At 40.2% G+C, this 17,960-nt stretch overlaps 1 protein-coding gene across 12 annotated transcripts in view; it reads right to left on the reverse strand.

Moving 5' to 3' along the window:
- EMSY (EMSY transcriptional repressor, BRCA2 interacting) overlaps positions 1 to 12,693 on the reverse strand; it is a 42,202-nt gene extending 29,509 nt beyond the window's left edge. For 5 of the 12 annotated variants that reach the window (XM_064726166.1, XM_064726173.1, XM_064726157.1 and 2 more), the window contains exons 1-6: positions 12,429 to 12,692; positions 11,375 to 11,483; positions 7,900 to 7,999; positions 7,181 to 7,255; positions 4,749 to 4,924; positions 3,395 to 3,547 (exon numbers count right to left, since the gene is read on the reverse strand). In XM_064726166.1, coding sequence (XP_064582236.1) covers positions 3,395 to 3,547; positions 4,749 to 4,924; positions 7,181 to 7,255; positions 7,900 to 7,999; positions 11,375 to 11,444 — 574 coding nt within the window. In that variant the 5' untranslated portion in view covers positions 11,445 to 11,483; positions 12,429 to 12,692. Of the gene's footprint in view, positions 1 to 3,394; positions 3,548 to 4,748; positions 4,925 to 7,180; positions 7,256 to 7,899; positions 8,000 to 11,374; positions 11,484 to 12,428 lie in introns of all 12 variants that reach the window. The other 7 variants (XM_064726223.1, XM_064726148.1, XM_064726197.1 and 4 more) reach the window with 2 other exon arrangements.
- Between the last annotated feature and the right edge of the window lie 5,267 nt (positions 12,694 to 17,960).

The raw sequence follows: 17,960 nt of genomic DNA on the forward strand, positions 1-17,960 counted from the left end.
GGGTCTGGAGCAGCAGGAGCAGCTGAGGAAGCTGGGGGGACTCAGACTGGAGAAAAGGAGGTTATGGGGGGACATTTGTGCTCTCAACAACTCCCTGACAGGAGGGTGCAGCCACATGGGGGCTGGACTCTTCTCCCAGGTAACAAGTGAGAGGACAAGAGGACATAGCATCAAATTGTGCCAGGGGAGGCCCAGATTAGATATTAGGAAAAAAAAAACCTCACTGGAAGAATGGTGAGGGATTGGAATAAGTTGCTTGGGGGGACAACAGTCTGGAAGTGTTCAGGAGGTATCTGAATGAGACACTTGGGGATGTAGTTTAGGGGTGACTATGATGGTGCTGGGTTGATGGTTGGACTAGATGATCTTGAAGGTCTCTTCCAACCTTGACAAATCATCAGTCCTGTTATTTATGTTTACCATTCTAACCTGTGTCAAACCATTTAAAAAGAAAAACAATCAGAGAGAAGCTGAACAGATACAATCTTGCCTATGCAAAAGATGACTGAAAATCTTGTTCCATGTGCCTGGAGCTTAAAGACAAAGAACACCACCACAGCAAAGAGCAGTCTTGCAGGTAATCAAAGCAAACTTGATTGGTAGTCAATCTCTAGGGCCAAGATCTAATTATGGCCAATCTGTAATTAACATTAATATTCTGGCATTCAAAAAGTGAAGATGCAAGAACTGACATGGACATGAAACTGCCCAGGACCACAACAGGCAATTGTGGAAAAATGGTATTCTCTCTCAGCAGGAGTAGCAGCTCATTTGCAGATACCTGTCCAAAGGCTGACAACTGTATCTACAGAGACAGAAAACTGAACTGGGGAGGAGAAGCAAACTTCAAAAACGTAGCTTTAGCTGGCTGTAGCAGTACAAGTGAAGTGTGGATCTATAAAACCAGATTTCAAATCAATATATTCTATCCTATTCTCAATCAATCAAATATTCTAATCAATAATTTACCCTATGCCCCTGAATAAGCCTAGTGGTGACCTCCCTCTATAAAGCAGAGGTTTGATTACATAACTTTAAGGTTTATTATGGACAGGCTTCTAAGTATTACTGTGAGTGCACTATAGAAACTTGTAGTAAACCCCTCAGGTTTAGCCAGGGCCCCTTGGAGAATAGAATGCTGACACAGCAGCAAAGAAGTTTCCTGTCTCCAGGGACATCCGCCTTGTACCTTATCCCTATAGCCATGTAAGGCAATATTGTGTTAAACCCTACTATTAGTCACTTATGGTCACTCTAACACCTTTGCCATTAGTCAGGATTAGATCCAGGCCAAAGGTATAAAAGTAGCATACTGTACCCCTACTAACTCGGAAGAAGAAGAGCTGAGACCCTTCACGGACCCCTACAATAAAGCCATACTCGTGGAACAGCCAGCGTCTTCTGCTTCTCCTCTCTCTACCATCTGCTAGAGCCTTAAGCCAAGAGAAAAGCTACCTAGCAAGCAAAGCTGAAATCACAAGAGCTACCTAATCACTAAGAGCTGAATATCTCCCTGCTTGCTAGGGGCTGACCCGCAGCCTTAGTCTGAAAGCGAACTAGCTTCTAGCACCCAGTCCCCTTGGGGACTGAGCTCTGGAGCTGTAACAGCTTGCATAAGATAAGACCAAGCAAAGCTCATTTAGAAACTTGTAACTATGAGTGCACTAATCACATTGAATGTGTGCAGTCATTTAAAAATCTCAGAATCTATTTAAATCCAAAATCCACATGCAGCTAGCATGCTAGGACACAGTTGTAATTTTGGTGGGGCACCAAGAAATAGAGAAAACTTTGTGGTCCTCATCCACAAAAAAAAACATCAACCAACCCATCAAGACATCAGAAATTAACATTAAACTAGCAGAGCATTATTTTATGTTAAGTACAGATCATTTCACCTCCTCTTTTCACTGCTGGGGTTTTGTAAGAATATTATTCTTATAATTTCATGTTATAAATTGCAGTACAAGGTTTTCCACAGACATTCAGCTTTGACTGTAATTCACACTTGGTAAGTAAGGAAGCAGAGTCATGGAAAGGTTAATGGCTCAGTCAGACTGACTTTTGGAAGAGTTTACACCACAGACCAGTGGCAAAGTCCTGACTGTAACTCAGATCTCCCAAAGCTGCTCCTAAGCAGGTTTGTTAAAATCAATGTGACTGATGTAACATATTCTGAAAGACACACAATTCCTTAAAAAAAAAAGAATAAAAACAATAACAACAAAACAAAGCACATGAAGTAGGGGGAAAAAATTAAATCTAGGGACAGACAATGAAAATGATCATCCCTGTATCATGTGTCTAGACTTATTTGATATTCATTATCATGTATTAATTCAATAAAGCCTACATTAAAATTTTTAGATGTTAAGAATGTTTTCCCCTGAATCTTCAAACTAAACTCAAGTGATTAGCGCATAGATCAGAAAAATGAAAAATGTAATGGGTTTCATGAGTTGACAGAGCCATTAACAATGGTTTTTTTTGCAAGTAACATTATATTTATGTACTAAGTGGCATTTCTGATTAGCTAGAAACTTATACAGATGTATACATATAGCATAAAGATAATAATTTTTAATAATTAAATATTTTTAAACATTAAAGGTATACAGAGCGAGCATAAAAATAGCATTTATCTACTTCTAAATAGCATTTATCTACTATTAATCTTTACTTGCTGTTTTGAGAGAACCAAATAAGAACTGAAGGAAACATTTAATAGTAAAATAAAGCTACACACGATGAGGGCATATATATGAGAATAAAATCTGCTTTTAGAACTAGCTGACTTACTACCCAAACAAGATGGGGACACATACACCCTCCGAAGAAAAAAGACCTTTTCTAGATTCTATGTCCTGGATTTCCAGATTTAATTACATGAAGATGGGTCTCTGGTAAGAATTCGTATGAAGTTTTTGCAGCTGCCAAGGAACACAAGCTTCACTAAGACTGACTTCCAGGTAAATCACAAAATGGCCAGACATACTATGGAAGCATAAATCCCTGCCAAACTGCATCCAAAAATTAAAAAATTCTATGTCAACTGTGAAAGTGGAAAAGAGGGACCTTTTCTAATTCAACTAAGTGACTACTATGCATTAGTTCTCAACAAGATGGATCAGAAATTCACTGATATACAGAAATGTCTACATTTAATTTTCAAAATATTTTTCACTTGTTGTCCTTACAGCATTTTGCAGTGAGTGGGTTTATCCTGAACACTATTTATCTGAAAAAGGGAAGCAATAAATTCACTCTCTAGACTAAAGGAAGGCACAAAGGCCTGAAATGACTTGCCCAGTGTTGGAGTGTTTAATTTGGTCTATGCCTCAGCCATGTTCTCCCTTTCTTTCCCTTTTGTTAATCAGGTGCTAGTATCACTTACTTTTGACGTAAACAGTACTTCCACTTGGCAAGACGACTACATTGGAGGCTGGACTGGCAGGTCTGGGGGACTTCACTGTCGCTACACTGCCACTTGGAACAGGGGCAGATGTTGGGGTTGAAGTGGTACTTGTGTAGGAATAGCAAACCACCACTGAAGAGGAGAAAAGACACCTTCCATATAACTGAAGTGCAGAATCCCATTATTCTATCACTATTTTTACAACTGAAATGGAAGCCAAAGACTTACTGGGTTTACTATCTGTGGTTTTGCCTCTACATCTCTCTTACTGTTGAGTTAAGCATGGCCATGAGATTAATGGTCTTCAAAGACAACACAAAAATCTAAACTCCTGTCCTCCTGTCCCCAAAAATCTGTGCTGCCAATATGAAATTTTTTTGTATTGATTTTTGTTTTACTTTATAATGTTATTTTTAGTTTTAGCATTAATTCAATATGTTGATCTTTTTGCTTTTCTGTAAGTGATCACATCTAGACAAGTAACTGATAGAAAAGTGTTTTTGCCTCAACAGTACATCAGTTGAAAAAACCAAAATATTTGTTCAGTAGTGAAGAACTGATTGTGCTAATCAGCTTTTTTAAAGCATTGCTTTTAAGTAATAACACAATGATACAGTACTTCTCACAAAACCAGGATAAAACACCTTGTTTCAAGAAGTGTTACACATTCTCCAGTTGTATGAAGCCTAATTCAAGCTAGTTGGAATGTGTACTACCATTATTTAGAAAGCATAGGGAAAGCAGGAAGCACCCTTTTTACTTGTTCCCATAGTACATTTAATCTGAAGGAAAAAACCCAAAGTTATATTTTCTTGATTTTAACCAAAACCTACTTGCACTCTTAAAACAAAACATTCTGAAACAGTTTTCATCACTTACAGAACTTTCAAAATCTAGCCATTAGTCCAAGTTTTTAAAGTTTACAAAGCTGAAAAAGTTAATCAGTGAATGTCATTTCCTGACAAACTGGACTCTTTTTATATTTCAATTGCTAGAGTGTCAATAATACAAAGCAGTCAGATTAATGCTGCAGATACCGCAAAGGAATCTTTAAAAAAAGGGGTATTTTATATTTCTTTGAATAATGATTGGTAAGAAAGATTTGAATTTTTTTTAATAGGTTCATAGAATGGTTTGGGTTGGAAGGAACTTCAAAGCTCACCTAGTTCCAACTCCCTGCCATCAGCAGGGACACCTTCCACTAGACTGGGTTGCTCCAAGGCCCGTTAAAATATCTTTAATATTTAACACTTAAAATCTAAGACACCAGTTCCTACTGTGACGTTGTTTTTACATTCCCACAGATTGCAGCAGAACTCCATCTTTCTCTCACCTTCTTTGTTTCCAGTTTCTGCAGGAACTGGCAGAGATGCATTGTGCTGGATGGCTGCGTTGGCAACAGCGTTGGCGGTGACAGTGAAAGCTGTTTGTGGCACGAGCCGCGGCATCAGCGGCACCAGCCGACGACCCTCTATGGACCACTCCGAAGAGCTGTTTGGCCCTGACATACTAAACAAAAATGCAAGTGCTGTAAGTATTTATACCAGTTTCCAAATGCTCAGTATCCTATTTGAGTACATTTCTTTTCAATAGTGCAAGTCTAAAGGGCAGTTTAAAACACAGTACAGTACTAATACTCAACTTTCTTTATTTCATGAAAGCCCTTGCATTTTGGTCACCTGATATAAAAACCCTCCCATTTTAAATTGAAGAGTTGACTCTTCTTTTGTTGTTTTGTTTTACCTAGCTGTTCAAGGGCCAGAGGTGTGTGAATGCCATACTCAAACCTCCCACATTAGGTTACCTACTATTCAGGTACAGTTGCTGTACTCTCTACTTCTGGATTACGAAAATAGCAAGAAACCAGATATCATGAAAGACTATTGAAATGGATTATGTTACAGGGAAAAACTCTCTGCTTCTAAGACAAACTTTATTTTACCTCAACAAAAGAGTTTCTGATGCTTGTTAAAGTAGTCCCAAGCAAGGTGACAGAACATGAGATTATTTAAATGCACCCTCAGCATCTTTCTAAACAGAAAGCTGTCTTCTGCTCTAGTTTGCTCTTAACCTCAGTACTTACACCCACACTAGAATGTTTCATAAAAACACCATTCTTATCTAGATGGAGAAATATTTTTGACTGTTTCACATGAGTCATTTGTCAAATCAGCAAAAGCAAAGCAGCAAATTATTTTTCAATGCTGTGATGTTTTTAAGCAAATCAACCCATTTAATGTATTAATATATTCTAAAAAATAACTTCTCACATGAAATACTTCAAGCAAATTGCAGCAAGAGCTACTACAAAGTAGTTGGTAAAATCCAGAGTATCTGCTCTGTTATTAAATCTTGGTATGCTTCAGCATGCCTCATACATATGCATATTGTATAAAGAGAGCTACATAAGCTAAGGAAAAGATACATTTTAAAAACAAAAAATAAAGGGTACAAAAGCTAGCAAAGTAGGCTTTCCTAATGAGTTAAGAGAATTATGTAAGTCAAATACTATATTACCAACCATCACTCATAAGGAATCACCATAGGAAAAATAAAGAAAAGCAGTACTTCAAAACTGCACCTTGTCTGGACTATAGTATTTCATTGAAGGGCAATACCTCAAGATAAACTATTCATCTTTAGCAAAATGCTAGGACTAGAAGTACTACTTAAAAGGAAAACTTGATTCAGGACAAGAATCCTGATTTGACAACTACATACTTTTCATTATTCCCCCCACATTTATTTAAAGGGATGTCAGGACGTTGGTGGGTTTTGTTTGGTGAACAGCATACTTCTAAATCTTTAAACTTGAAAATTAAAACTTGAAGTCTTTCTACAGCATTAAACCAGTATGCTGATTTTGACTAGACATGGATCAAACAGTTGTTAATTCCAAGTGTTCTGCTATTCATATTATTTCCTTCCTTTTCTCTTCACAACACCAAAGCTACAACAGTCAAACATAAAAAAGTCAACAGCTGTAACACAGAATAAGAAAAAAATACAGACACTTACAGAGCAGCTCGGTTTAAAGACAGTCCTTGACAGTAAAACTATTAAGTAATTACCAAAAATACATAACCACCTGGTCTACTGCTCCTCCACCTCTCAAAATTATGTGGAGCTTGTGAAAGCAAATGCAAGGAGGAACCAGCCCAGCTGATGCCAGCACAGCAGCTGCATCGCTGAGAGTGGCGGACACTGATGTCATCAGCTTGCTGCAGCTTTTTCTACTCTGACCATTTCTTCCTTTCTATGCTGATAGTCTGTTTTCCACTAATCTGCCACCTCTTTTCCTCTCTTTGTCTTTCCTATGTAGTTTTCTCTTTCCTCTTAACACAGCCTTTCCAAACTGATTAAAATAAAACTAAAAGCAAAACAAAGAAACAAAGAAAAGCAAACATTTCATCCTATTTAGGAGCATCTCTATTTTCTCCATTCTCTCTTTATTCTCTTTTTCTCCATTCTCTCTTTATTCTGGTCTATCTTACAGAATGGTCTCCATGCCAAAAAACTGTTTCTTACATAGCACTTGTACAGTGAATGGGATAGCCTTGGATCCAAAATGCAATGGTACTAAATAACTGTTTCTAGGTCCCTGTCTATCTAATCCAGTAATTCCTTCATCCATCCATACAGTGTTTTTAACTACTGGTTCTTTAAACCACCATCAATCCTCAAAATTCTACCATTCAGTTAAGGCATAATGGATTTCCCAAAAGGTACTTTTGCAAATCAGTGACAAAATTACTTGGAACTTACTTGTGTGCAATCGTTGTTAGTCGTTCATCGTTCACTGCTCTCCGAACTTCAGCGCGATGTCGCTCTGTTGAAATACTATTAAAAAAACAATAAAGCAAATATATTTTAATCAGAGGAAAATAAGAACATTCATCTAAAAATTCCAGCTAAAATTAAACTTATGAATAATTTATCTAAGAGAAGAAAGGGGACAGCACTTTACATTTAAGAGACTGTCACTTAACCCTTGCTGTCACAGAGAGAATGAATCATATTATTGCTCAGAAACATTACTGAAGAATGAAAGGAACATTACTGTTCAAAGGATATCCTTGAAAAACAGCTAGAATCCAACCTCCTAATGAGATCAATACATTTAAAGGATAAGGCAGAAAAGTTCACAGGACACACAGCATTCTTTCCTGAGGTACCTTGCGTTCAAAGACAGTGGAGTTCTACCTTGACAAAACCCCAAGCCAGTGTACATTTATGACCTGCCTGTAACCCTTTTAACACTCACTATCCCAAAAAAGTACCAACAAACCAGTAAGGCTTCTACCACTGAAGGATGGTTGTTTTCCTTATTAAAAACTCCAAGGAGAACAGGAATGAAACCTCGGCAACTTGGAGAATTACTTCTCCAAATTCAGATTTACATTGTGATCCCGGTGAAAGCAAAAGCATGTAACACCTTAAAAGAAAACAGGTCATAGTTCTTAGTTTGAAAAGATCAGGGTTACCTAAGCACTTTAGAGAGTTCTCCAAGAAGATCCTTCTTCTCTTTTGTAAGGTCTCCCTGTGCACGTAAGGCACTGATGACACCTGCATAGGCCTCCAGCTCTGAAGAATTAGAGCAAATAATATTTCCATTTAATGCCCACAGCAAAGGGGAAAAAATGTTGTTTTTCATATTACTGACAGCATTCTAATAATTTTCAAAGTCATTAAGAGTAACATGTCTTTCAATTATTTAGCGCTATTTCAAAAGAGATTGATGATTTGGAACTCTCTCAGTCAATTACTCAGCAGCACAAAACATTTCTATGAAACAATTGACTCATCACAGAGGATTATCTAGTTTACAAACCCAAATGAATGTGTCAAGCTCTCTCTGACATGACAATTCAGGCAAAAAGCTTGAAGAAACTGTTTAGAGTAGTTCAGAATTCTCTTCACATGTATCATTATTACAAGCTCTATGGAAAAGCTCAGACTGGAAAAAGAAATACACTATCAAAGCAGCAACTGGTTTTCTTGGAATGCCTCTCCCTAAGCAGCATGGAGAACATCAGTTCTAGTTTGTTAAATATGATTATCATAATCTTTTATGCCTATTTACTTGATATAGTACAACTGCTTGAATCTGAAAGAAATGCAACACAATGAATTAAACCTGCTCAACACAAAATAAACAATCTAGCTATTCTTAAATATAGAGCTACCACAAAGACTAACTCACAAAAATGCAACTCTGATCTACCAGAAATGTGTAACTCCAAGTGACAGATGTCATGCCAACAGCACTTAAAAAAAAAAATCAAAAAGTAAAAGGCTACCGATATTTTTGAAGTTTGTCCTGCCAGACAGGGTGAAGATACATCTAATGAAAACAATGAATCCTGCTAACTTGGCAAAGAATGACTTGCTATTCTCAGCTTCACACTATTTAGGGAAACCCAAACCAAAAATTCTCCTGATCCTTACACAGGTGCCTTTCATTTGACACTTCCATTTCAGCAGCCAACCCAAACAATCCCACAACAGATCCCAGTTACACAAAACTAAGAATAAAAGGTGCAGGCCAAAACCTAACATTTCTGAAGTTTGCTGCAAAAGAAAAGACTGATGCTTTTCTGAAAAGTTTCCATTTAGGATTCCAAAGAGCTAATTTGCAAATGAAATCAAGGAATGGTGCTGAAAAGAAGTTCTGCTGTCCTCTCCCAGTTAAGCAGATAAAACAAAAAGCAGAGTAATTTTGGTTAACTAAGCAGCCTGCACAGGGATGTTGAGTGACCTACAGAAGCATTTACAACTTCAGTTATAAAACATTCACTAATTAATGCAATGGTTATTACTAATATCAACATTTATTTAGACAATCATGTTACAATATTCAGGATACTAATTATTTTCCTCTGTTAACAACTTAAAGTAATTCTCAGATGCAACCATATAATTATTTATTGAGGGCACACTTTTTTCCCCTTTTGCATTATAAATAAAGAGTCTCTACACCATAGCTGTAAAAATGCACATTCTGGTCTTTTGGAAGCTAGCAAGGATTACAGAGCAGCTGTAACTTCCTCCCCTTTGTGTTTATGCAACAACACAAAACACATGAACTAGCTAAAATGGGTTTGGCAAGTAAATATCATTATTGTTAGTGTTAGGTGCTACAATCACCACCTCGTTCAGTAAAAAATAACAATCAACACCAGGTCCTGCATTCCTCAAGATGCATTTCAGCCTCAGCAACATCCCTGCTTCACTCCTTACAGAGCACTCCCACTACTGCTGGACCATTAGCCAAATTAGATGTTGGGCTGTGAGCTGGAAAAGCAGGACCCCCTAAAGTAGATGGCTATTGCTGCATGTGGCTGTCACACAGCTACTGCTGCCACTGCCTGTGCTCCTTCACCCCCCAGCCCCGTGTGTGCCTCCTCCCTGCTCACAGAGCCAGGGCCCCCTTGTGGGGACACAGCTCATGCCAGCAAAACAACAATTATTATTTTTGATTTTTTTTTTCCTTCCTGTCAGCCTAGGTTATGTCACTGAAGGAGGTGTAGCTGCAGTTCTGTTTGGCTCAGCTGCACCACCAAGGTTCTGCCAGCACACCGCTGTTAGCTCGGGTGGAAGTTTTTTTTTCCAGGCTTCCAGCCAGCACAGCTACGTTAATGAAACTTAGTAGCAAAATCTGGTCAAAAGCTTTTGGCACTCTGAGCTTTCTCCTAGTTTCTGTACTTCTTGAGCCTTGCTTAAGACTTGGGGCTGTCACTTGTGTGCAATATCTGCTTCACTGTTCCAACAGCACGCAAATCCCAACAAGTATTCACACATATTCCCAACAAATCAAATAAAAAGGGCAAAGGGAGGGAAAATAAGTTCTCAACTCTCAAAAAATAAAGTGGATGGCTCCACCATGTATGAGAACCTTGGCACAGTTAAGAAATACAGCACACCATCTCTTAGCAGTCAAACAAAATGAGAACAGAAAAGCTGTCACTTGACAGTCACAGGAAGTTAGAGGGAGCCTCAACTTTCTCCTTGACATCTTCCCAGATTATGGTCCTCAGAAGAAACAGAAAAATATAAGGCTTTTTTCTTTTCCCATCTAGCATCATTTAACTGGCAAACCTCCAAATCCTTAATTACACAAATTCAGCCATAAGAACTCAAAACCAACTATATCAGATCAAATGTCTAACAAAGGATTCTCTCCCCTGCAGTAGCCAAAAGCAGGTAAGTGAGGAAAGAGCAAACGCTTTTAGTACTTTCCAAAACAGAAGCATCTCTCCTCATACACTTAGATCTACAAGGACAGAGCACAAAAATATCTTCCACTGTCTTGGGCAGCAGCCTCAAGTACTGAGCTACATTTGAAACAATGAAAAAGATTCCTGTGGTTATGGCTGTTGAGTGAGGACATAATTTTACCAATTCCCTGACAACCTGTATAACTGCAAATCACAAACAGCATTTTTTTTAAATCCTGTTTTATGTCTTCACAATCATAATTTCAATATTTGATTCATTCCTACAGGGACAGTTAAACCAGGATTTTACTGTGTTTTTTGGGGGTACAAAAAGGTGACTAATACAGAACTGGGGGGAAAATAAACAATCAAAAACCACAACAAAACAGGGAAAAGTAAAACATCCCCAAAGGTTCTCTTTGAAAATTCTGCTGCATGTTAACAGTGACAGAAAAACTCAGCCCTGCAACACAGCAATTAGGACATCCAAGAGAGATTCAACCACATCAAAACAATTCTTCTCTACTCATTTTGCCAGGGCTGAGAGTGTCAGCCAAACATAACTTTAAGCCAGGGCTGTCAAACCAATGACACATGGAAAACGCAGGAAATTACTTGCAAGTTGCCTGTAGACAATAAAATATTTCATGTTGCCTGTAGACATTAAAATATTTCATGCAAGAGCATGAAGGCAAATCTTAAAAGGGCAAAATACAGACCCACAAACTGTATCTTACTGTACCCAGTTTGCGAAGGATCCTCTTGCACTCATCCCTGCTGAGGTCCAGAAGAGTAGGCCACACCACAGGCATCCTTCCCTTGTGTCTGTGCTCCCACAGGGCTCAGCCTCGCTGCAAAAGGAATATAAACGCTCAAGCCCATCATTTATTGATTTCCCAAACAGATTAATCTGAACTCCTCAGCCTGCTCACAACTCCACCGACACATTCGCTCCCCTCCCCGCCCCAACATTTGTAGTGGCATGAAGGAATTCGGCAGTTTCACAACAGCATGATGGACTGTCTATGCTCTCTAGCTCAAATGCATCACCCAAGCCTTTTTACAGCGTCCTGTCTCCTTCCGAAGCCTATTTTTTTCAGCCTGAAACGCTCTCTGAAATGATGTTTAAGTCTCCTCCCTCTCTTTATGCAGAGTACCTATTAAAAGAATTCTTCCAGCGAACCGCACGGTCCCCTTCCCCCCCGGAGAACGCGTTTTGCGCCAGCCTATATTGTATGACAGGATGGCAAAAACACAGTGTGTGAAAATTTTCTCTCCACATACCAATACCAGCCCCCTCCCCCAAAAATTCAGCCAAACACGGGAACACCTCCATCCCAACGCAGCGAGATTCCGTGGGCGGCGGGCAGAGAGGGCGCATCTCCGCGATGCGACGAGGATAATAAAGGGAAAAGAGCGGCCGGAGGCGAGTTGGGCAAGCGGGGCTTGGGAGGGCTGGGCACCGGGAACAAAAGCCCCGACGCCGCCGCAGCTTCCAGCGTGGGCTCGGGAGGGGGGAGGGTCTCCGACAAGGACGCCCGAAGGCAGCCGCCACCCGGGCATCCCCGCCCGCCCTGCCCGGCCCTGGGCACTGCCCGGGGCCAGCGGCGCTGCGTTCCCGCCGGAATCGGGGAAAGAGAGGGAGGGAGCGGGCGGCGGCTGGCGCTGCTTCCCCGCATCGGCCGGGGCGCTGCCCTGGGCCCGTAAGGGGGCGGCGGGTCCCCGCCGTCCCGGAAACGGAGCTGCCCCTCTCCCTGAGGCGGACGGCCCCGGGTGGGGCGGGGAGCAGGACCCACCTGCCCGGCCGTGCCCAGCACATCGAAGGCTCCGCGGCAACCGCACCCTCCCCCCCGCCGCTCGCCAGTGCCGGGCTCGGGTTTGTTTAGTGGCGGCGGCGGCGACGGCGTTTACTCGGGCCAAGATGGCGGACGAGGGCGCTGCGCATGTGTGGGCGCCGCAAAGTACGCTAGGAATTGTAGTCTCTGCCGCCCATGTGCTGTGAGGAGCTGGAGGAGACGAGTGCCAAGATGGACGCTCGAATGAACACTGCGCATGCGCAAAGACAAGGAGCATGTTGGGAACGATAGTTCTCGGTGTTGTCGTGTGGGAAGCGGCGCCCGCCGTCCCGCCGCGGCTCGGCGGGCGGGTACGGGCAGCCAGAGGGGACAAAACACGTTACACGCTTTCTCTACCCGGGCTGGGGCGCGCCAGCGCGGTTCGAACGCAGCCGCGAACAGCAGAACTCTAGGAAATAACAGCTAACCACCACTCCTGGAACGAAATATGGCAGGGGAGAACATCACCCCGACGCCATTTGGCTATTCTGCAGTTTTCTAACTTGAAACGGAGGCAGGTGGCGGGCGGGGCTGCAGCGAAGCGCCTGCAGGGAACAATAAGGGAATAAATTTCGCACCTACAGCCCCGTCACAGCCGCTCCGGGTGTCTCTGTTCCCTGAGGACAGCAGCCAGCTGCACCCTGTGAAAAATGCGTGGTTTATGATTGGCTTTTCGCAAATATTAAAATGAATATTATATACGTTATGTTAGAAAGTTATGTTGTAATAATTTCTTAAGTAGTATGTTAAGTATAATTTTAGGTTATAACATAATGTTAAAATAGAAACAATGTTATGTAAGATACTTTTTTTCTAAAGAAAGGACTCGCAGCGAGATAGCAGCCACAGGACACCTAAATCTTTCAGAGAAAAAGAATTTATTGCTCCATTATCAGAAGAAACGAACTTCTTCCTGCCTCACTCAGCTCTAAAGATGCTGTCAGGATTCAGAGGAAGAAGTTGACATGACCAGACAGAATCCTGTATTTGAATGGAATTTATGCATCATGTATGAGGTGTATGAATATGCAACAGGCTGTTGTTTTTAAGGGTTAATCCTCTGTTAACGGGTGTCCTTTTTCAGGATTATTTTGCCCAGAAAAAGGTACCCGGACTGTCCGTAACTCTTTCTTTCTGTTGTTTTATATTGTCCTAATCCAAATTGTCCAATTTTTTATTACTCTAATTATCTAGCTATTTTTATAAACAAATGATCAAAATGTTTATAACTCAAATTATCAAATCTGATGGTGACCTGATGAGCAGCACTCTTCAAGTTGTTGTATCTCTGTATTTCTCTTGTGCCTTCATTTCCCATTTTTATAATGCACCTTCAAAACTAACCACAGACAATGATATATAACAGCTAGGCATTTTATGTAGGTGTTGAGGCCCTGGCAGAGGTTGCCCAGAGAAGCTGTGGCTGTCCCATCCCTGGACGTGTTCAAGGCCAGGTTGGATGAGGCTTGGAGCAACCTGGTCTAGTGGGAGGTGTCCCTGCCCATGGCAGGGGGCTGTAACCAGGACATCTTTTAGGCCCCTTCCAACCAAAATCAGTCCAGGATTCCATGATTAATTTTATAAAAGCATGCTGCTGAGTATTCTTTTTAAGAATTTGCTCAATTATATACGTTTAAACAAAATCCGTTCCTCCTTTCAGAAAGGGAAAGAAATGACCATCAATCTCTACTACTTTTTGTTATGTTCTCTACAACCCAACAATTTCAGATTCCCCATTGGCTTAAGTAACATGAATCTCATAAATAACACACACTGGTCTAATTAGTCACACTTTTTGGGTGCTAACAGAATATTCTGTCTCACCACACTTATTCTTGTCCTCAAAGACAATGGAAGAGAGAAGGAAGTAAGCTTGGAGATGGCCCAAGGAAGGGCTCTGATTTTCCCAGAGAGGTGATTTGTATGCAGCTCAGGTCACCAGGACAAAGCTGTGTTTCTCAGCTCTTTAGGGGCTCATAGGAAATGAGTGGAGCAGCCTCGCTGTAGTTCTCACTGGGTTATTAACTGCATCACCCCTGCATCACTGCAACCTGAGTGATACAGGCTCTGCAATAATCCCTTTTCTTCAGAACAGCTTCTCCTGGGTAGAAGAGAGGTGCTTCAGCTTGGTACTGTATGGGAACCAGGCACAGCTACTACAGCTGCTGCTTTTAAGAGGTAAACAGTGAATTTCCAGCTTCCAAGAGACTTATGCTAGTAATTTTAAAAATATAATTGGAAAATCAAGGGAAAAAATGTATTTGTTTCGGTCTGCCAGCAATTGAGAAAGAAGTACAAAAAATCCACTATGCTTTTGATACTAGCATGAATGTAACGTGGTAGATAATTTCAAATTGTAGGGAATTTAAGGATAGTTTAATGTATCTTCCGTGTATTGCGTAAGAGAGAACTAGACTAGATTCTAATATAAGTTAAATTATTTCTTGGCCATTTTTTGTTTCCCAGATAAGTTCTACTTATTCTAACAGGTTATTCAGTGACTCAATACATTTTCCTGACATGAGCATCTCTATTTCAGTGTCATTCTTCTTCCCTCAGACCACTGCTGATCTCTCTTCCTCCTCAAACATTTTCCCATCATGTTTTCCCTCCTGGCTAAGAGAAAAGCAGAATCCTCAGCAATATCTACGTGCTGGCAGCTTACAGAGGAGCTTTTTATTCACAGCCTTGTCAGACAGATTGTCAGCCAGGACTATTTGTACTTAAAATCACAAAGATATTTCAACTACTTTTAGTAAAGATAGCTTTGTGCTGCCAATCAATAGATATTCCCCCCTATTGTAAGCATATTCTATTCATCAAATGCTTTTTGCTTTAAAAATCCTAAGAGCCTCTGAGCTGAAAGTATTTTCATTCAGCAAGTATTAAAATGCATCAAAATGCCACTGTGTATCAAGTTAAGCATCTATTTAAACACTTTGCTGTACTGAGGCAAAAAACTCAACAACCTCAGCTAGTGAAAAAAATCACTTGTGACATTTTGCAACATATCAAAGCAGGAATTAAACCGGGTACCCTCTGCAATCTTGGGAGGCAGATGAAAACCTCAGTCCTCTTTGTGGCTTGCTGTATTGGCAAAGAACATATAAACTTGCTTGCTCCGAACAGGAAGCCAAGGAATGAAGCAAAGTTATTGAAGTTACTGCTCTACTGAGTCACTTGAGCCCTTATCTACAGCCACATATGTGTTATACAAACGCTGGGTATCTCTAACAAGCCTCTGCCACTCAAAGAACATCTATCCCAGATCAGCAATTAGCAGAATTCAGTCCCACTGGGAACCAATTTGCACTGTATTTTAGGGAAGCTTGCACATTCTCTTTCAAGTTGCACTTTTAACACATCCACAGAGCGTCCATTGCTTTAAAGTTCAAATCAACTCACCAAGAAATTAATTACTTGCTGGTGAGGGGTTTGGAACACAAACCCTGTGAGGAACAACTGAGGGAGCTGGGGGTGTTCAGCCTGGAGAAAAGGAGACTCAGGGGTGACCTTATCACTCTCAACAACTCCCTGAAGGGTGGCTGTAGCCAGGTGGGGTTGGTCTCTCTCTCCAGGCAGCAACTGGCAGAATGAGAGGACACAGTGTTAAGCTGCATCAAGGGAAATACTGGTTGGATATTAGGAAAAAGTTTTTTACAGAAAGAGTGATAAAGTTCTGGAATGGTCTGCCCAGGAAGGCGGTGGAGTCACCATCCCTGGATGTGTTTAAAAAGACTGGATGTGGCACTGGGTGCCGTGGTTTAGTTGAGGTGTTAGGGCTGGGTTGGACTCCATGATCTTGAAGGTCCCTTCCAACCTTGTGATTCTGTGAACCCTGGGGACAGAAGTATCTTGGGCTTCACAGAGTTATCGTGAATACATACTTCTGGATACAAATCTACAAAACTAGCTCTGTGGGATTTACCTGATGTCCATTTAGGTCGTACACTGGGGTTATCCCAACAGGGCTGTAAGGCTTGGAAGAGAAATGCAGGAGTAAAAAGAATCATGGAAGCATTTCAGACTTTAAATATTCTCTTGCAAATACATTTTTCATAGCAGGAAACCTGCAGGAGTACACTGTCACACTAACAGTACTCTCAGAAAATTAAGGAATATCAACTTTCACCTTGGGAAAGAGACACACAGTCCATTTCCAGAAGCAAACAGAAAAAGTTATTTTATACCCACTATTATGTGAAAGGAAATCCTGTATTTAAGATACAACTAACCTTTGAAAACACAGAGAAAAGCAACACTAACACACAAAATTCCTTTAAGAATAGTTTATTAGAATACAGCTTATATGTTCAACACTAATACAGTATATAATCCCTGTTAAATGTTCCTTAGACACACTTAGAAACACACTGTGAATAAGACTTGAATAATCAAGAGGATTATTTAAAATATATATGCACACTTCAGAGGCAGGAAGAAAAGTTTCAGGGATTTCTGCACTCTTTAAAAAAGAAGATAATTTTTTAAATTTCCAAGTAAGTAGTAATGTAAACTAATTTTTATTTTTAAAGAAAGTGCTTCTAGTATCTAGCTTCTGGGTATTTTAAAAACACAGTATTACTACTGGGTTTTGAAAAGTTTCAAGTCTATTTTCTTTCCATTATTTAGAAAGCACTTAAGTCTCCACATAAAAACCACCATCCAGTAGACCTCAGTAAGTCCACTTTATAAACAAGTCCTTACCTTAATTTAATTTAATTTCATTAAATTTTATTTCATTTCATTTGGATAGCTCCTATGCAAATACACACATATCTAGAAGGTAACAGCCAGAACATCCTTGTATACTGCTTCAAATAATACAATCAATATCAATGGAGACTTTGGTCAGAAGTATCAGCTCAGAAATACGGCTAATTTAATTTTAATACTGCAATTCTGGTCTGGCTTGCTCAGAGCCCCAGAAAGGAGTTTAGCATGCCAGTACTTCTGTTTCATGAAGCAATTTGGAGGAGAAAAGGTCTTTCAATATTGGGCAGAACATACAATTTTCGTATTAGTTATGTGAGAAGAAGTAATTTTTTTCCTACTGAAACAGATTTTCAGTGTTTTAAAATTCACTATAACATTAAGCACTCATGGTCCTATACTATTGCTACAATTGAAAATTATCCTGCTCTTTTTTTTTTTGTGTTTCCTTGTATCACCATGAACATTTATGCAATATGCACTACAGATCAGATGGCAGCTATCTGGATTAAATCTAACTTAAGTTTATTTTAAAAAAGATTACTTATCTGATTAACTCATTTATACAGTTCAGTGTCCATGAATGTTGGTGGCTGACAAGTAAAGTCAAACCAATGGGGTGCAGCAGTTTTCTTTATGAAATGACCACTCAAAACTACTTCAGCTACATACCCAAGGTAGAATTCAGGCAAACAATTAATGCCAAATAAACAGATGTTATTATGATTGGTCAGGAGCACTTGATGACAAAATTTCCTCATGTTAAAGACAGCTTTAATC

Source organism: Zonotrichia leucophrys, chromosome 1 (assembly GCF_028769735.1).
Source record: "Zonotrichia leucophrys gambelii isolate GWCS_2022_RI chromosome 1, RI_Zleu_2.0, whole genome shotgun sequence".
NCBI classification, from domain to species: Eukaryota; Metazoa; Chordata; class Aves; order Passeriformes; family Passerellidae; genus Zonotrichia; species Zonotrichia leucophrys.